The sequence below is a fragment of the Oncorhynchus keta genome, chromosome 28 (assembly GCF_023373465.1).
Source record: "Oncorhynchus keta strain PuntledgeMale-10-30-2019 chromosome 28, Oket_V2, whole genome shotgun sequence".
NCBI lineage: Eukaryota > Metazoa > Chordata > Actinopteri > Salmoniformes > Salmonidae > Oncorhynchus > Oncorhynchus keta.
The window spans coordinates 34,167,748-34,188,548 of record NC_068448.1 but is presented as its reverse complement, the minus strand read 5'-3'; the positions used below and the strand labels follow the sequence as shown (position 1 = coordinate 34,188,548).

The 20,801-nt window shown below is 41.2% G+C and overlaps 2 protein-coding genes across 12 annotated transcripts in view; both read left to right on the top strand.

Annotated features, from left to right (window-relative positions):
• Window positions 1-4,038, top strand: part of LOC127912790 (WAP four-disulfide core domain protein 3-like) — a 91,553-nt gene extending 87,515 nt beyond the window's left edge. For 5 of the 10 annotated variants that reach the window (XM_052482858.1, XM_052482857.1, XM_052482867.1 and 2 more), the window contains 3 exons: window positions 1,303-1,440; window positions 2,111-2,247; window positions 3,738-4,037. In XM_052482858.1, coding sequence (XP_052338818.1) covers window positions 1,303-1,440; window positions 2,111-2,247; window positions 3,738-3,740 — 278 coding nt within the window. In that variant the 3' untranslated portion in view covers window positions 3,741-4,037. Of the gene's footprint in view, window positions 1-1,302; window positions 1,441-2,110; window positions 2,248-3,737 lie in introns of all 10 variants that reach the window. The other 5 variants (XM_052482865.1, XM_052482868.1, XM_052482866.1 and 2 more) reach the window with 3 other exon arrangements.
• An 11,720-nt stretch (window positions 4,039-15,758) lies between these two features.
• LOC118361085 (WAP four-disulfide core domain protein 18-like) lies at window positions 15,759-20,710 on the top strand. Of its 2 annotated transcripts, XM_052482870.1 has the most exons (4): window positions 15,761-16,065; window positions 16,502-16,648; window positions 18,671-18,808; window positions 19,142-20,710. In XM_052482870.1, the coding sequence occupies exons 1-4, from the start codon at window positions 15,918-15,920 to the stop codon at window positions 19,276-19,278; spliced, it is 570 nt and encodes a 189-aa protein (XP_052338830.1). In that variant the 5' UTR covers window positions 15,761-15,917; the 3' UTR covers window positions 19,279-20,710. The 2 variants fall into 2 exon arrangements, with proteins under 2 accessions (XP_052338831.1, XP_052338830.1); XM_052482871.1 differs by lacking the exon at window positions 16,502-16,648 and having other exon boundaries at window positions 15,759-16,065.
• Window positions 20,711-20,801: the final 91 nt, after the last annotated feature.

The following is a 20,801-nucleotide window of genomic DNA, read 5'->3' as shown; positions in this document are numbered from 1 at the left end:
CCATAGGAATGAATGGAATTCTACAATATCTCAATAAAATGTTTCAGTGACACAATTTCATGTATTTAAGTAATTCTTTGTTGTGGTGGGGGCAGTAACATGAACACTCTCAAAATATAAAATGTTCATGTTCAGTTCAATTAATATAATTTGCATGTATGCATTAAGGTGTCTGTAATAGAATATATTTGTCAAATGAAGGAGGAGTACCAAAATGGCTGTGCGATGGCTTCAAAGCAGCGCCCCCCTCTTAGTCATCTAAGGTTAATACATATTATGGTCTCCTCCTCTTCTATTAAATTGATTTGGACTGCATTTGCTCTAACAGTCTTGAAGTCAGCATGGACATGAATTTGTCAGCGCGTTGTGCTTTGGTACTTTTTCTGTTGGCATTTGTAGATTTGAAAATAGTCTCTGCTGCAGAAACGGGAGGCACATCTACAGGTGAGTTGTTCTAATTAACATACTTTGCATTATTTGTCATGAAACAAACTGTGACAATTTGATGATTTATTTTAAGAAGCCTGCTACACTTGACTTAGGTGTTCCAGTCTACCTAATTGGTTATAAACAATAGCCTATAATGGTGCATAGCCCCTTTGCAACCTATGTTGTTGCAACCTTACTAAGAAATACAAGCCAGCCATTATGACTTTGAAACAATCCAGCCTACCCTTGGCCATTTTACGCATACACTGTCAAATAAATTCTAGTTGTTTCAACAAATGATTATGAAGTAAGTGCTTCAAAAGCCTTTTTCAGTTTATTCAACTTCTAGATAAAAGTGTTACCTGAACTTAACATTTTTTGTTGGCCCAAACTTAGCTCCAACTTGAGAAAACGTATGCAACAATTCAGTCAACATATGTGATGTGTTTGTCAATTTGTCTCATATGTTCATTTAACTAGAAATGATTATTTCTGCATCTTTGTAGCACTGTTTGTGTGTCTGTGTGTAACTAGCTGCACAGCCCATTTGAGTTAACATACAATGTTTTCAACCTACTTATTTGAACCAATAGATTGTGAGTGTTCAGGAGGCTGTCATGCATTTTCATGGGTGTTATGGGGGAAACATTGATGATGGGGGACAAATGTCTCCAAAACTATTAATAAGACACAAAATTACTTGGAGTTTGGCCTACAAACTTTCCAGAGATGCAAATGCATATTTGTCAAATCCATCTCGACACAAATATGATAGAATTTCATAAATTGGTTCGGTCCAATTGTGTCTATGTTCATGTCTCTTTGTGGCAAGTTGGGTTCCCTGACATCTGCTCAAATTGTGTTGTCCCAAAGCAAAGCCTGGAGTGTGCCCTCGTAGACGATGGGGCAGAGGGACGTGTGCAGAGTTCTGTTCCAATGACAGTGACTGCCCCAATGATGAAAAATGCTGCCACAATGGATGTGGGCATGACTGCATTGCACCTAACACAGGTAGGATATGGTCCCAGAGTGACAGATACACCCATCTATTGTGTTCATTATTGCTGCATTACTCTGGAAACAAGAAAGATGGAGCTTTTAATGTACATTTCATACACATAGATCAATATATTTCACTTACACTCTCTATGGAGCTAAGACACTCAATTAAGAAGTCACATAATAGAAAGACTTCATTGGGAAGAGTCAGTGTAGGCTGACAAGTTGCTACCATAAACCTATTTGTAATGGGGAAATGCAGGATCGCTAAAGATCATATTTAGTTGAGAGTGATCAACAAAACATTTAGCGTATACAGTTTATGTTATACACAATGGTTCCAGTATCCTAGTTGTGACAATCAAGGTGTGGGTTGATGGTCACTAGACTTGATGCTGAATGTTATGGATTGTTCTCATATCTGTTGATAGTGATTGACGCCAGACTGGAGGTCCCAGTAAAAGGACCGAGGACACACTGATTATTCACTGTTCTATTGTACTGATGACATTCTGTGACCACTGTGTGATTCTGTAGCAGCTAACATTTATCGTAACGATCTCCACACAAATATGACAGATTTTCAGAAAATGGTTCAGTGTAATTGTGTCCATGTTCATGTGTCTTTGTGGTAAGTCGTGTTCCCTGTTCCCATGTCTGCTCACATTGTTTTGTCCCAAAGCAAAGCCTGGAGTGTGCCCTCGTAGACGATGGGGCAGAGGGACGTGTGCAGAGTTATGTTCCAATGACAGTGACTGCCCCAATGATGAAAAATGCTGCCACAATGGATGTGGGCATAACTGCATTGCACCGGCACAGGTAGGAAATGGTCCCAGAGTGACAGATACACACATCCACTGCATTCATTATTGCTGCATTACTCTGGAAACAAGAAAGCTGGGGCTTGTAATGTACATTTCATACACATAGATAGATATTTTTTCACATACACTCTCTTTAGAGCTGAGACACTCAATTTAGACGATTTTCAAGATCCATGCAGGCCTTTAGAGTATATACCAATGTTATGCAACATCTATACACTCTGAGTATACCAATCTTTAGGAACACTTTCCTATTTTTAAGTTGCACCCCTTTTTGCCCTAAGAAAAGCCTCAATTCATCAGGGCATGGGGTCCACAAGGTGTTTAAAGCGTTCCATAGGGATGCTGGCCCATGTTGACTCCAATGCTTCTCACAGTTGTGTCCTGTTGGCTCGATGTCCTTTGGTTGGTGGACCGTTGTCGGCAGGGTAGCCTAGTGGTTAGAGCATCGGACTAGTAACCGAAAGGTTGCAAGAGCAAATCCCTGAGCTGACAAGGTAAAAATCTGTCGTTAAGAACAGGCAGTTAACCCACTGTTCATAGGCCGTCATTGAAAATATATATTTTTTTCTTAACTGACTTGTCTAGAGATAATATTTCAGGGAAAAAGGATTTGGGAATATCAGGCTGAGACTTCAGAGGAGTAGCAACATATGTTTCTTACGATACAGCAATTCATAGAACTTTGTCAAAGGCCACCAACAAAATTCCAACTCATTGTAATAGTAAGACCTCAATGGAAAGAATCAGTGTACGGATGATTTCCAGTGTTCTACTTGTGACACTCAAGGTGTGGATTGATGGTCACTAGACTTGATGCTGAATGTTATGGATTATTCTCATATCTGTTGATAGAGGTTCATGCCGGACTTGAGGTATAAGGGCCGAGGACACACTGATTATTCACTGTTATGTTGTATTGATGACATTCTGTGAACACTGTGTGATTCTGTAGCAGCTGACAGCCTGTTTGTTTTGACTTCCTACAAGCCTCTAGAGCTGGTGTTTACAGAACATTTGGTGCTGTCTGATTAGAATGTAAAGGGCATGTCTCCAAGATGCCTTTCAGACATTTTCTGTGCTTCTGTGCTGGAAGTGTCTCCCTGTTGCAGCTTGTAATAAACTGGATATAATTTTTTTCCAAATAAAATATAATTAATATTAACCAATCCACCTCTTTGGAGGACACAAATATTTTGGAGTTTTACAGCTTTTCTGCTGTATATTCATGTACATACATTTTACATATACATTTTATATGGATTTCGGCAGTGTATCAAATCAAAATCGGCAGTGTATCAAATACTTGTTCTCCCCACTGTACGTGCACATACATTGTACATATACATTTTACATGATTCAATTTATTATGGATAGATTTGATTGACTTTACCTGCGACTGCTTTTCTCGATTGTTATCCTGGAAATTCCTATTACACGTATGTTTCTACTGTATAACTGACAACTTTTAATTTGTTACCATAGTGAAGCCCGGTCGCTGTGTCCTGCCCAACGAGACCTACATGTGTGCCGAGTACTGTTACAAAGATGGCCAGTGCCCCGAGGAACAGATGTGTTTCTGGATATGTTGATTCTATGCCTGCAGTGAGCCATTGAAGCTTTATTGGAAATTCTTATTAGTTACTTATTAGAAATAAGTAGAAAATACAAATCATTACATGTACAATTATGTCTATGAAAACTGATGATTTTATGCAATAATAAATATGAAAAATTATCATAGCTTTTATGGAAACTGGACAATTTTCATGGGCAGTATGTGAATTGACAATCTCATGTGGACTGCTGAATTTGAATAAAACAAGATTTTGAACACCCGTGCTTGGTTTTTTAGGGGGGTATTTGAGACTCGTGTGGTGCTCATGTGAATATCCTTCATTTTCCGGCTTCAGACCAATGCCTGTTCTCAGTTTAAACATAGTTTTTTTGTTTTAATTTCCATGGTTTTTACACCAGAAGGTGATCGTGCAACCTTATTATAGAACATTATAATTAAGCAAAAATGCACAAGGAGGTGTGGTATACGGCCAATATACCATGCTAAGGACTGTTCTTAGCACGTGCCTTGACATACAGCCCTTAGCCGTGGTATATTGGCCATATACCACAAACCCCCGAGGTTCCTTATTGCTATTATAAACTGATTACCAACGTAATTAAAGCTGTAAAAATAAACGTTTTGTCATACCCGTGGTATACGGCCTGATATTCCACGGCTGTCAGCCAATCAGCATTCGGGGCACGAACCACTCACTTTGTAATACAGTTTAACATATGCTCTCCTTGTGAATCTTCACGATGTTGTACGGTTTATTTATTGATAAGATCCATGCTCATAATCATACTGATCATTGCTCATAGAAAATTGGCGAGAGCAAGGAAACAAAGACTGAAGCAAATATTTGCTATGTGATTACACAATGTAGCTGGCTAAATAGACGACTACACGAGCCGGAAATATGGCCGAGCTGTTCTCAGTTGAAGGGTTCTGAAATATTCTCTCTCGCCGAGTCGAGTTGTGACCGTGAATATCGTCATCCATCTCGGTGGAAACAACTTGGACACACAAGGGGACAGCCCTGGTGCGTCAGATGTGAGATGATTTGGAGGTAGTCCGCATGTCCCCTGGGACAATGGTGAGCTACTCTGACATCAAACTGTGGAAGATTTGCATGTTCCTCCGTGGCAGGCGCATGCCCACAATCCACCACTTTTCCTACTTACAAAGCATTTAGAGTTCCGTAATTGTATCATAGGTACACTTCAACTGTGAGAGGGGGAGTCTAAAAGAAACATCTAGAAAATCACATTGTATGATTTTTAAGTAATTAATTTGCTTTTATTGAATGACATAAGTATTTGATCACCTACCAACCAGTAAGAATTCTGTCTCTCACAGACCTGTTAGTTTTTCTTTAAGAAGGCCTCCTGTTCTCCACTCATTTCCTGTATTAACTGCACCTGTTTGAACTCGTTACCTGTATGAAAGACACCTGTCAACACAATCAATCAAACAGACTCCAACCTCTCCACAATGGCCAAGACCAGAGAGTTGTGTAAGGACATCAGGGTTTAATTGTAGACCTGCACAAGGCTGAGATGGGCTACAGGACAATAGGCAAGCAGCTTGGTGAGAAGGCAACAACTGTTGGCACAATTATTAGAAAACGTAAGAAGTTCAAGATGACGGTCAATCATCCTCGGTCTGGGGCTCCATGCAAGATCTCACCTCGTGGGGCATCAATGATCATGAGGATGGTGAGGGATCAGCCCAGAACTACACGGCAGGACCTGGTCAATGACCTGAAGAGAGCTGGGACCAGAGTCTCAAATAAAACCATTAGTAACACACTACGCCGTCATGGATTAAAATCCTGAAGCACACGCAAGGTCCCCCTGCTGAAGCTAGTGCATGTCCAGGCCCGTCTGAAGTTTGCCAATGACCATCTGGATGAGGAGGAATGGGAGAAGGTCATGTGGTCTGATGAGACAAAAATATAGTTTTTTGGTCTAAACTCCACTCGCCGTGTTTGGAGGAAGAAGAAGAAGAAGGGGACAGGACGACTGCACCGTATTGAGGGGAGGACGGATGCGGCCATGTATCGTGAGATCTTGGCCAACAATCTACTTCCCTCAGTAAGAGCATTGAAGATGGGTCGTGGCTGAGTCTTCCAGCATGACAACGACCCGAAACACACAGCCAGGGCAACTAAGGGGTGGCTCCGTAAGAAGCATCTCAAGGTCCTGGAGTGGCCTAGCCAGTCTCCAGACCTGAACCCAACAGGAAATCTTTGGAGGGAGCTGAAAGTCCGTTTTGCCCAGCGACAGCCCCGAAACCTGAAGGATCTGGAGAAGTTCTGTATGGAGGAGTGGGCCAAAATCCCTGCTGCAGTGTGTGCAAACCTGGTCAAGAACTACAGGAAACGTATGATCTCTATAATTGCAAACAAAGGTTTCTGTACCAAATATTATGTTCTGCTTTTCTGATGTATCAAATACTTATGTCATGCAATAAAATGCAAATAAATTACTTAAAAATCATACAATGTGATTTTCTGGATTTTTGTTTTAGATTCCGTCTCTCACAGTTGAAGTGTACCTATAATAAAAAATTACAGACCTCTACATGCTTTGTAAGTAGGAAAACCTGCTAAATCGGCAGTGTATCTGTAAGGGTTCTCGTCCTCCTCTTCTGAGGAGGAGTAGCGAGAAGGATCGGAGGACCAATGTGCAGTGTGGTAAGTGTCCATAATGTTTAATCAAAATGAACACTGAAATACAAAACAATAAACGTGAATCAACGACACAAACTAAACAGTCCCGTGGCACAAACACTGACAAGGAAAATAAACACCCACAACTCAAAAGTGAAACCAGGCTACCTAAGTATGATTCTCAATCAGGGACAACGATTGACAGCTGCCTCTGATTGAGAACCATAGTAGGCCGAACACAGAAATCCCAAACTATAGAAAAACGAACATAGACAATCCACCCAACTCACGTCCTGACCATACTAAAACAAAGATATAATAACAGAACTAAGGTCAGAACGTGACAGTATCAAATACTTGTTCTCCCCACTGTACCGAAAATCTGTTCCCAACTATCTTGAATTTAATGGGGTATAGTTGTCAACCCTCTTGACCGTAAGTGAAACTGATACATGTTACGATTAATATTGGCCATTTTAAGCCATTTACGATTAATTCATTCCTTTCTCTTTTAAGTAATTGCCTCTTCCATTTTTGTGGCAGAGCTGCGATGAACTGGTTATAATTTTGTATTGATGTCACGATCGTCGTATGGAGTAGACCAAAGCCCAGCGTTGTTAGAATGCATTTTTCTTTATTGAAGGAAAAACACGAAGAACACTTAAACAAAACGATAACACGAATGTGACCGCTAACGAACCACTGCTCTAACGTATAACATAGGCATAGATAATAACCCACGAAATTCCCAAAGAAGATAACTGCCTAAATATGGTTCCCAATTAGAGACAACGATAAACAGCTGCCTCTAGTTGAGAACCAATCTAGGCAACCATAGACATACATAAACACCTAGATAGTAAACGACCCCATAAACCTACAAAACCCCTAGACAGTACAAAAACACATACATCACCCATGTCACACCCTGACCTAACCAAAACAATAAAGAAAACAAAGATTACTAAGGTCAGGGTGTGACAATTGAGCATAACTTTCCTTACGCTGTGATTAATTGCTTGTGTGACATAATTTTACCTTAGTTGTTTACAATGTCATTCATTAACATGATACCTTCTCTATTCTCTACAAGAATTTTTTTTTTCTCTCTGTAAGTACTTTTGAGATTAGACATTATATAGCCTATGTTCTGCCTCTTCTGGAGGATAACATATAAATAGTAACCAACAATGTTTGGCTTCATATTAAAAATGATACTGTAAAACTTCTTAGGGGTAGCCCCCTTTTTTTAAATGTTTGCATAAAATGACATACCAGTTTGTGTAAATGTGAATTGAATATGGAGAATATAACACAATAGATATGGTAGAAGAAAATACAAAGAAAAAAACAACCAGTTTTTTTCTGCCACCATATTTGAAATGCAATAGAAAGGTCCCAATTCTAGCCATCACTCTGGTTGTAATTTTGATGGTGTCCACAAGATGGCAGCAGTGTATGTGCAAAGACTCAGACGGATACGAACTCCATGACATTTAGTGTGAAGTCACCCAGGTACATTTTGGCAAATCGTGAAGGAGACATTGGCATTCATATTACGTTTTTTTCTGCAACAATTATCGTCAAATCTGTATACTTGGACTTTGATTTATCTTTTACAGTATTAGTAGCCATATTATAAGTTCAACATTTGCCAAAGGACCAGTTTTCATATCTTCATAACTCTGAATATTCTAATTATTTTTGTCCAAAATGAAAAGGCATGCTGTTGCAAAAGGTTAGCGCCTACATTTTGCGACCGAGACAGGGATACTCCCGTAAAGCCCAGCTCATTGGCTATCTAGCTAGCTTTGTTTGACCCCGATTGGTGCTTATTTGACAAAGATACAGTCGATCAATGAAGACCGGCGTGCCATGAAGGAGTGCCATGAAGGCGTCCTATAGGATATACAACATATACAACACACCTAATGATATAGTGAAGTCTGGTTACATTCTATGATCTCTGAAGAATACATATGAGCATGAATTGAATGGTTGAAACAATGTTTATTGTTCGATTTGTACAGATTTCTTTCATTTCAAATAGTACAAAATCAATCGTGCATGCTACATAGGGCTTTTTAGGATATGAAAAGGGATTTTATCTGACAAAATGACACTTCATGTTATCTCTGGGACCCTTTGGATGATAAATCAGAGCAAGATTTCAGAATGTAAGTATGTAAGTACACATTTCACCTTCGGAGGTGAATTTATCAAACCTATTGCGGTGAAAAGTGTTTTGTACTTCCCACATATAATGAGCACTTGTTGGCTGCTTTTTCTTCACTCTGCGGTCCAGCAGGTTATCTGATGCAGCACTCCATCACTCTCCTTCTTGGTCAAGTAGCCCTTACACAGCCTGGTAGTGTGTTGGGTCATTGTCCTGTGGAAAAACAGGTGCACAGTCCCACTAAGTGCGAACCAGGTGGGATGGTGTATCGCTGTCGAATGCTGTGGTAGCCATGCTGGTTAAATGTGCCTTGAATTCTAAATAAATTACTGACAGTGTCACCAGCAAAGCACCCCCACACATCACACCTCCTCCTCCATGCTTCATGGGGGGAACCACACATGCGGAGATCATCCGTTCACCTACTCTGTGTCTCACAAAGACAGCGGTTGTAACCAAAAATCTCAAATTAGGACTCATCATACCAAAGGACAGATTTCCACTGGTATAATGTCCATTGCATGTGTTTCTTGGCCCAAGCCAGTCTCTTCTTATTATTAGTGTCTGAGGCTGGTATCTCTGAGTCTGGTATCTCTAATGAACTTATCCTCTGCAGCAGAGGTAGCTCTGGGTCTTCTTTTCCTGAGGCGATCCTCATGAGAGCCAGACTCATCATAGCACTTGATGGTTTTTGCGACTAAAATTGAAGAAACTTTCAAAGTTCTTGAAATGTTCCGAATTGACTGAGCTTCATGTCTTAAAGTAATGACGGACTGTCATTTCTCTTTACTTATTTGAGCTGTTCTTGCCATAATATGGACTTATTATTCTATATTCTGTACACCAACCCTACCTTGTCACAAAATAACTGATTGACTCAAACGCATTAAGAAGGAATGGAATTCCACAAATTAACTTCTAACAAGGCACACCTGTTAATTGAAATGCATTCCAGGTGACTACCTTGTGAAGCTGATTGAGAGAATGCCAAGAGTGTGCAAAGCTGTCATCAAGACAAAAGGTGACTACTTTGATGACTCTAAAATATATTTTGATTTGTTCAACACTTTTTGGTTACTTACATGATTCCATATGTGGTATTTCATAGTTCATCAGCTAAAGTCACTTTTTGTGAATTATGAAGCATTTAATTTAATGTAATACATTTAATGTAATTACACAGCATAGAGTTTGTCTGAAGTTACACATCACATTATTACAACAGCGTGACCGTTTTGGAGTATTGTGTGCTTATTGTTTAGAGAGTATTTAGTATTTATTATGTATAAATAGGCCACACTTTGGATGAGGCCATGCAAAAAGACTTAACTAATGATTAGTAAAGTAGTTTATAAAGATGTATTCTTATGTAATGGCCTTATGAATATTATGAAATACTTTACAAATTGTTTTTGAATGTGTGAATGTGTGAATAACTAACATTGACAAATGTGGGAGTAATGATTTAATAAATTATTCATCAAATATTAACCAAGGCATTATAAATGCTTTATTACGTGGTTATAATAAAGTGCTACCGAATACGGTATTTCATTCTTCGTGCATTACGTTCTGACTCATGTGGGAATCATTTCCGCTTTGGGCCGATCTCCATGTCATGCTGGCAAGGTGATGAGCTATGGACTGGAAATATGGGCCGTGCTATCAATTGGTTCCTGGCTGATCTTAGAAGTGTTGGTGGCCCTTGACAAATTGTTAGCTTAATGTTCTGTAAATATCACTGTATAATAGTGTATGTTGCTAGCGCTACCCCTCTGAGTTCTCAGTTCGATATTCCCAAATTCCCAAATTCCCCTCCTCGGACATATGCATTTTATCATTATATGAACCACAACATGTTATATATTTTATTATTAGGCAATAGGCTATCTCCTCTTTAGCTAACCTAAGTTGTCTCAGTCAGCCATATAGAATGTGATGAGTATAGTCCTACAGCGTAATTTGGAGTGAAATTGAAATATAGTAATTACTTTGTTTATGGAGGTGTACATTATAAAAGTGATAATGTAAGAAAATCCAATGATAAGCATTTATCTTGTCAGGCAAATAGTTGTCTAATCTAAGTCACCATATGTCAGTGTAGTCAAAGAAAGAACGCTTATTCATCTGCCCAACATAACCATGACAGCTGAGTAAATGTGTAGGCCTAAAGACCATCCTAAAGGTTAATTATACGTTTTTAACAACAACAGGCAACGGAATCAAACCATTTCCCAAAATCAAACAATCAACAGTGTGCTATCTCTTTACATGGCGCCGGAGGGGAGGGCTGTCTTCTTATTGGCTCTTAACCAACCATTTTGTTATTTTGCTATTTTGTTTGTTTTTTCACGTTGTTCGTAACTTGTTCTGTACATAATGTTGCTGCTACCGTCTCTTATGACCGAAAAGAGCTTCTGGACATCAGAACTGCGATTTCTCACCTCAAACTGGACAAAGAGCTCTTCTTCAATGAGTCGGACAGGAGGGATATGCTACCATAGACACCCGACCAGGCCCAGATCCCTGTGATTCGTTGGAAAAGGAAACTGAGATTTAGTGGAAAATATCAGCGTGCCTTGCGAGGATCAGGTGACGAGTGGCTAATCTGCCCTTGTCTTCCGTCCTGCTAGCTAATGTTCAATCGCTGGAAAATAAATGGGACGAGCTGAAAGCACGTATATCCTACCAATGGGACATTAAAAACTGTAATGTCTTATGTTTCACCGAGTCTTGGCTGAACGATGACATTAAGAACATACAGCTGGCGGGTTACACACTCCATCGGCAGCACAAAACAGCAGCCTCTGGTAAGACACGGGGCGGGGGCATATGCATATATATGTGAAAAACAGCTGGTGCACGATATCTAAGGAAGTCTTGAGGCTTTGCTCGCCTGGGGTAGAGTATCTCATGAAAAGACCACACTATCTTCCGAGAGAGTTTTAATCTGTATTTTTGTAGCTGTCTACATACCACCACAGACTGATGCTGGCACTAACACCCTGCTCATAGAGCTGTATACCGCCTTAAGCAAAAATCGCTCATCCAGAGGCGACGCTCCAAGTGGCAGGGGACTTAAATGCAGGGAAACTACACCAGCTCCAACGCTCATCGGATGTGGCAGGGCTTGCACTTAGCTCAATGCACTTATTGATAAAACCAGTGACTGATGTATGTGGCAGGTAGCCTAGTGGTTAGAGCGTTGGACTCGTAACCGTTGCAAGATCAAATCCACGAGCTGACAAGCTAAAAATCTGTTGTGCTGCCCCTGAACAAAACAGTTAACCCACTGTTCCTAGTCTGTCATTAAAAATAAGAATTTGTTCTTAACTGACTTGCCTAGTTAAATAAAGTCAAAATAAATGTGCAAGGGCTTGCAAACTTTTACAGACTACAAATGGAATCACAGCCAAGAGTTGCCCAGTGACAAGAGCCTACCAGATGAGCTAAATAACTTCTATGCTTGCTTCGAGGCAAGAAACACTGAAATATACATTAGAGCATCAGCTGTTCCGGACAACTGTGTGATCACGCTCTCCGCAGCCGATGTGAGTAAGGTCAACATTCACAAGGCCGCAGGGCCAGACGTATCACCAGGACGTGTACTCGAAGCATGCGCTGACCAAGTGTCTTCACTGACATTTTCAACCTCTCCCTGTCTGAGTCTGTAATACTAACATGTTTCAAGCCGACCACCATAGTACCTGTGCCCAAGAACACTAAGGTAACCTGCCTAAATGACTACTGACCAATAGTACTCATGTCTGTAGCCATGAAATGCTTTGAAAGACTGGCCATGGCTCACATCAACACCATTATCCCAGAAATCCTAGACCCACTCAATTAGCATAAAGCGCCAACAGATCCACATATGATGCATCGCTATTGCACTCCACCCTGCCCTGTCACACCTGGACAAAAGGAACACCTATGTGAGAATGCTATTCATTGACTACAGCTCAGTGTTCAACACCATTGTGCCCTCAAAGCTCATCACTAAGCTATAGGACCCTGGGACTAAACACCTCCCTCTGCAACTGGATTCTGGACTTCCTGACAGGCCACCCCCAGGTGGTAAGGGTAGGTAACAACACATCCGCCACGCTGATCCTCAACACAGCCCCCCTGTACTCCCTGTTCACTCATGACTGCATGGCCAGACACGACTCCAACATCTTCATTAAGTTTGCAGATGACACAACAGTGGTAGGCCTAATCACCGACAACGATGAGACAGCCTATAGGGAGAAGATCAGAGACCTGATCTGAGACCTGATCTGGGTATTTTCTTTAAACTGCGTTGTTGGTTAAGGGCTTGTAAGTAAGCATTTCACTGTAAGGTCTACAGTCGTGGCCAAAAGTTTTGAGTGTGACACAACTAACTATTAATTTACACAAAGTTTGCAAAAGGCAGGGTAGCCAAGTGGCTAGAGCGTTGGACTAGTAACCGCAAGGTTGCAAGTTCAAATCCCTGAGCTGACAAGGTACAAATCTGTCGTTCTGCCCCTGAACAGGCAGTTAACCCACTGTTCCTAGGCCGTCATTGAAAATAAGAATTTGTTCTTAACTGACTTGCCTAGTTAAATAAAGATAATATGGAATACTGAAGTATAATTACAACCATTTCAAAAGTGTCAAAGGCTTTTATTGACAATGACATGAAGTTGATGCAACGAGTGTTGCATTGTTGCCCCTTCTTTTTCAAGACCTCTGCAATCCGCCCTGACATGCTGTCAATTAACTTCTGGGCCACATCCTGCCTGATGGCAGCCCATTCTTGCATAAACAATGCTTGGAGTTTGTCAGAATTTGTGGGTTTTTGTTTGTCCACCCGCCTCTTGAGAATTGACCACAAGTTCTCAATGGGATTAAGGTCTGGGCAGTTTCCTGGCCATGGACCCAAAATATGTTAATGTTTTGTTCCCCAAGCCACTTAGTTATCACTTTTGCCTTTTGGAAAGGTGCGCCATAATGCTGGAAAAGGCATTGTTCGTCACCAAACTGTTCCTGGATGGTTGGGAGAAGTTGCTCTCGGAGGATGTGTTGGGACCATTCTTTATTCATGGCTGTGTTCTTAGGCAAAATTGTGAGTGAGCCCACTCCCTTGGCTGAGAAGCAACCCCACACATGCATGGTCTCAGGATGCTTTACTGTTGGCATGACACAGGACTGATGGTAGCACTCACCTTGTCTTCTCCGGACAAGCTTTTTTCCGGATGCCCCAAACAATCGGAAAGGGGATTCATCAGAGTAAATTACTTTACCCCAGTCCTCAGCAGTCCAATCCCTGTAACTTTTGCAGAATATCAGTCTGTCCCTGATGTTTTTCTTGCAGAGAAGTGGCTTCTTTGCTGCCCTTCTTGACACCAGGCCATCCTCCAAAAGTCTTCACCTCACTGTGCAAGCAGATGCACTCACACCTGCCTGCTGCCATTCTTGAGCAAGCTCTGTACTGGTGGTGTCCCGATCCCGCAGCTGAATCAACTTTAGGAGACGGTCCTGGCACTTGCTGGACTTTCTTGGGTGCCCTAAAGCCTTCTTCACAACAATTGAACCGCTCTCCTTGAAGTTCTTGATGATCCAATAAATGGTTGATTTAGGTGCAATCTTACTGGCAGCAATATCCTTGCCTGTGAAGCCCTTTTTGTGCAAAGCAATGATGACGGCATGTGTTTCCTTGCAGTTAAACCATGTTTGACAGAGGAAGAACAATGATTCCAAGCACCACCCTCCTTTTGAAGCTTCCAGTCTGTTATTCAAACTCAATCAGCATGACAAAGTGATCTCCAGCCTTGTCCTCGTCAACACTCGCACCTGTGTTAACGAGAGAATCACTGACATGATGTCAGCTGGTCATTTTGTGGCAGGGCTGAAATGCAGTGGAAATGTTTTTGAGGGATTCAGTTCATTTTCTTGGCAAAGAGGGACTTTGCAATTAATTGCAATTCATCTGATCACTCTACATAACATTCTGGAGTATATGCAAATTGCCATCATACAAACCGAGGCAGCAAACCTTGTGAAAATAAATATTTGTGTCATTCCCAAAATATATTCGGCTCATGAGACAAATGCAATTGGATTTGATTTGAAACATTTCATTTATGAATCATTATGCATTATGGGATGTCACCAGCAGTCCAACAGAAATCCTTTCAGTCATTGAATTACCATCTCATTTGAAGTTCAGTTAGTGTATTTTTTAATACAGTTTCATTGTATATGGCAAATTTCAGCTTGAATGCTAATAACAATTTGGTGGTGCTTATATTTGTCCTATTTCGCACATGTTCAAGTGTGTTTTAATATGCATGCGCGAATGAAAATGTGTTTTTTGCATATCACAACTCTCCCTGATACACCTTCAGAGAGTGGTGTCACAGACAGGGTCTGCTATTATCAACAGCAAGCCGGAAGCAATTAAGGTTAAGGGCCTTGCTCACGTTGACAGATTTTTCACCTTGTAGGCTTGTAGATTTGATCTCACAACCTTTCTGTTACTGGCCAAACACTCTAGCTCTTAAGCTACCTGACACTCATGTAAATGTTGGCTGTATGGTTCATGTAATATTCATCAATTTCCTATCCAAAAGCATACAAATCCTTAGTTTTAGGCTAACAATATTTGCTTTTGCTGATGGGTTTAGGGTGGTGTTCCCCTTTTTTGTCCAATTATGAATATCTGTTCTAATTTCTGGGCAACGTTCCTGTCCATTTGGATCAAGAGCAACCCACGTAAAAAGTTCCATATTGTCTCTTTAATAATTGTTATTAGATGTGACCTAAGCAAGTGTTCGATCCGAACTCGGAATGTAAAATGAGGGACATAGGGACCCTGCAGGTCTATTGTTCCCCATGCGTTGGGCTCTCATTTGGGGTGCGTTCAGTTCGAATAAACGTTTGCTACGTTGCGTGACGGTTTGTACTGAACGACACGTTTCCCCAAAACGTTCTTGAACAGACTTTGACGTATGTTTGCTCCATTTGGTGGGTGTGGCGGGTGTCACTCACTGAGATTTAATGAGGTGTGGTAGCATGAAGCAATGAGTTAAGTATTTAAAGGGCAGCGGCCTTGCTGGCGTTCATATATATTTTTATCAGTTATGCTGAGAGCGTTCTCCAACCCTGGCCTGAAACAACAACCCAACCCCTCCGCGTTGTTCAACTGGTCGTTCAGAACTGCCCCGTTTCCGTTTATTTGAACGATGCCCAACGTTTTTTCATACTGAACGCGGTCCAGGTCTCTCTTCTATGAAATCCATTTGGACTATTTGCTCCAAGTACAGTCTTGAAGTCAGCTTAGAAATGAATTCGTCAGCGCTTTGTGCTTTGGTTATTGTTCTGCTGGCTTTTGATTTGAAAATAATCTCTGCTGCAGAAACTGGAGGCAATTCTACAGGTGAGTTGTTAAAATGACTTTGCATTATTTGTCATTATTTGTCATGAAACAAAGTAAGGCAATTTGATTAGTTATTTTAAGTAGCCATTTGACATGTAGGCCTACCTTTGTGATGTGAGACACAAGTGACTAGCCTATATAGGCCTAATTGTGTATAGGCTATTTAGCATCTTATTGTGTTGTTTTACTTACTAAAAACACGAGCCAGCCATTATGATTTACATTTGCTGGTTGAAACAATCCAGCCGTACACTTGGCCATGTTTACGCATAGCCTACACTGAATGTGCCGGTACCGAAAATGAACGAAAAAGCTTCTGTTTTTGTAATCCATTGCCGTAATGTTGCTAGAGTAGCCTACTTTGTCATTACACCTTAATTAACTTGATTTGAGGTCGCCCAAGTTCACTCCAACGATTCCTCCTGCTCTCTCACAGTGCCAATCCTCCCAAAGGCAGGTCAGTGCCCGCGGCTTCTGAACGTGGTGCCATCACAAAAGGGATGCTTTTGCGATGAGGACTGTCCTGGAGATGACAAATGCTGCGTATTTGACTGCGGCGCAGTGTGTGTCCCACCTGCCTTCAGTAAGAAGAACCTGACTGGCTTATTAACCTTATCAGGCCCAGGGATACCTAGATATCTGTTTTTTCACTACTTTCATTGATCTATATTTACAGCCTTCATATTTAGCCTCACAATTAAGTGTTTTACGATTTTCTTTTCAGTACAATGAAAGTATTAGTAGAAATGTAATGAAAAAGAATGACACATTTGTTGCCTTCATGAGTATCATTGACTAATGTCAACAACAAAAAATTAGGTCCACCAAACAATGACCTGATAAAAACATTTTTTTACAGAAATGTTTTGCTTAGTGAGAAATTAATGTCCAACTAGTCAGTGACAACTGTGTGGAGTTTTTGACAGCAACAATGTGAGCTTATTACAGTATTATAGACATATGTTCGGGGGTGTCCTATGATCTTTTATGTAGAAGAACCTTTGCTTTCTATCGACTCTTGTGCGGCTTGTGAGCTTCGTAGAGCAAAACAGTGCGTGTTTGTGAGCGTCTCAGTTTTTTAGTGGGGTTCATAATAGTTTGTAGCGCAAACCGTTCAGAGTTTACAGATGTTTTTGTGAGAACCGTTTTCAGGACACGCCCTTGTCTCTCAAACACAGCCCCCGTTAATCGCACAAACGAATGGTTGGTATGGGACCATGTCTGTTCCTACAGCCCTTTGTTCCTTCAGTTCCCACAGCCCTATGTTCTCTCAGCCCTATGTTCCCTCAGCCCTAAGTTCCTTCAGCCCTATGTTCTCTCAGCCCTATGTTCCCTCAGCCCTAAGTTCCTTCAGCCCTATGTTCTCTCAGCCCTATGTTCCCTCAGCCCTAAGTTCCTTCAGCCCTATGTTCCCTCAGCTCTATGTTCTCTCAGCCCTATATTTCAGCCCTATGTTCCTTCAGCCCTTTCTCTCAGCCCTAAGTTCCTTCAGCCCTATGTTCTCTCAGCCCTATGTTCCCTCAGCCCTAAGTTCCTTCAGCCCTATGTTCCCTCAGCTCTATGTTCTCTCAGCCCTAAGTTCCTTCAGCCCTATGTTCTCTCAGCCCTATGTTCCCTCAGCCCTAAGTTCCTTCAGCCCTATGTTCCCTCAGCTCAATGTTCTCTCAGCCCTATGTTCTCTCAGCCCTATGTTCCCTCAGCTCTGTTTCCTCAGCCTGTTTCCTCAGCCCTGTTCTCTCAGCCCTATGTTCTCTCAGCCCTATGTTCTCTCAGCCCTATGTTCCCTCAGCTCTGTTCCCTCAGCTCTGTTTCCTCAGCCTGTTTCCTCAGCCCTGTTCTCTCAGCCCTATGTTCTCTCTGCCCTGTTCTCTCAGCCCTATGTTTCCTCAGCCTATGTTACTTCAGCCCTATGTTCTCTCAGCCCTAAATCCCCTCAGCTCTTTCTATCTTCTAAACCCAAATGAGAGGAGTAACCTTTTTTCAAAATCTCTCAATATCTATTATTTTTGGAGGAGCAAGGAATGTACCCGTGGTTCAGATGAGGAAAAACTGAAAACAAATATTTTACATTGTGTATATCTTTCACATCCTTGATGTACACAGGTCTTTTGGTGAGTTGCTCCAATGTTGCATGAATGAATAAGAACCATCAATAACAGTTAAAGATGCATGTCTTTGTACCTTGCATAGAATTTATCCGATAAGGCATTACATGTATTTTTTACTTAAGTAGATGCAAAACAAATATGAATAATAATCTATCTTAGAAAATAAAATTTGTCTGTAATATTGACAAAAGGTCAAGGTCAAAGTGATTGCACATATTCAATAGGTCCCATATACCCTTAAATATTATTACTTAACTATTTGTGTAGATGCTGAAATAATCATATTTTTTTGTAACCTTATAACAATAAGCATTTGTGCCAGTTTTGATTGAAATTGTATCAGTGATTACTGAGGGAACATAGGGCTGAGGGAAACATTGATGATGGGGACCAAATATCTAGTCACAAATATGACAGATTTTCAGAAAGTGGTTAATGTCTCTTCATGGTAAGTCGTGTTCCCTGACACGTCTGCTCTGCAAATTGTGTTTCCAAAGCAAAGCCTGGAGTGTGCCCTCGCAGACGATGGGGTTCAGGGATGTGTGCCGAGTTCTGTTCCAATGACAGTGACTGCCCCAATGATGAAAAATGCTGCCACAATGGATGTGGGCATGAGTGCATTGCACCGTACACAGGTAGGATATGGTCCCAGAATGACAGATACACACATCCATTGCATTCATTATTGCTGCATTGCTCTGGAAACTGTAATGTACATACACAAAGATCAATATATTTCACATACACTCTCTTTAGAGCTGAGACACTCAATTAAGAACATTTCCAAGAGCCATGCAGGCACATAGTCTATATATATGACCCTGAGTATTCCAGCTATAGAATAAGAAAGATTCCAAGTCATTGTAATTGTAAAACTTTAATGGGAATAGTCAGTGTAGGCTGTTGCTACCATAAACCTACAGTATGTTGCTACTTTATAATGAAACACATTTCTTCTGTTGCCTTAGTGAAACCTGGTCGCTGTGCCCTGCCTAAGGGGACCCCCATGTGTGCTGAGTTCTGTTACCATGACGGCCAGTGCCCCGAGGAACAGAAGTGTTGCCGGACAACCTGCGGCCACGCCTGCAGTGAGCCCTGCTCATAGGACAGCAAGGTTTGGGTCTGGAGAGAAGTGACAACACTCATAGACTCCTCAAATCATTTCAATAAAAAAAAAGAAGAGTTCTCCTCCAAGAAGAGGAATGCTTGTTGTTTTTTTTAGGGGGATGTACTTGTTCGTATTCCAATCAATAAAGCGGTATGTGCAGCCTTTATATACATTCCAGTACATGTATTACCTTGTTGGTGGAAATCTAGTTTCCAGGGTGCCTTTTTATGCCGGCGCTGAGCTACGACGACAAATGATGGAACACACTAAGAATGGAAATTGCTCAAGTATGTATGTCTTTCCACCAGATTCAGTGCTTATTCTTCTATTTGGTCAGGGATTTGTCTGGAGCACTCAGGTTTCTAGTATTACTACACCTCCCCCAACTCTGCACAACGTTTCTGTGTTCCCTGCCAGTGTATACCCACTTCCCAGTCTAAATGGACTGAGTTCAGCAGAGCTATTAAACCGGACATGACCCTCATTAGCCCTGTTTATACCTGGTTCTAACATGCATCCTTTGTCCTGATCCTGCCCACCGCCGGAGGTAGTCAGGCACGCATTTGTAGACGGCTCTGGTCAGTGAAACCATTTAAATCATCATTATCCTGCCCTCTATCATTTACAGGTGGCACAATAGACTTGTGGCATCAATATGTACATTTAAATAAACATTATATTATAAGAATATCAGTCAAATAAATTGCATACAGGGATAGACCAGGAAATCTGGTCACAATGCGTACACCTTGGACAGATAGGAGACACATTTTAATACCACGTGCAGACAGATGTCTGAAAATGTGGGCACAATCTGAATGTGGAGAAGATCAGGACCCAGCACGTCTGTTAGCGGCAGGTATAAACAAGGCTTTTTATTTGGAATGCTGAGGGCTTTTTTCCCCCCACTCTAGTGCCAAACACGTGCGAGAGGAAATTGCTGACTTGCAAAGAAAGAGACCTCTGTGTGTCTGTGTTCTGTTGGAACTTGGCAGGAGTGAGGCCAAGCTTGTTTATAGAGAAAAGAATCATCCGCTCCCTCCCCTTCACATACACACTTCCACAGCTGAGGCAAGTGAGATGGGATACAGAAAGTGAACTGGGTGTATTAAAATAGACTAGGGAAAGTGTCTGCTCCATTTTATCTGATAAAGTAGACCATGATATCTGTTCATGATACATTTCTATCTGAAATGTTCTGTAATGGCGGCAGGTAGCCTAGTGGTTAGAGTGTTGGACTAGAAGCCAAAAGGTTGCAAGATCGCATCCCCGAGCCGACATGGTAAAAATCTGTTGTTCTACCCTGGTTATGAAAATCTGTTGTTCTGCCCTAGTTAGCCTAGGAACAAGTGGGTTGTCATTGAAAATAACAATTAGTTCTTAACTAATTTGCCTAGTTAAATGAAGGTATAATACATTTTTTAAATGACATCTGCCTGAATAGGTCCATACTGTATGGCTCATCATAGAATTACATCAGCTGTTATGACTGCTTATGTTATGTCGTGAAGACTCCTAAA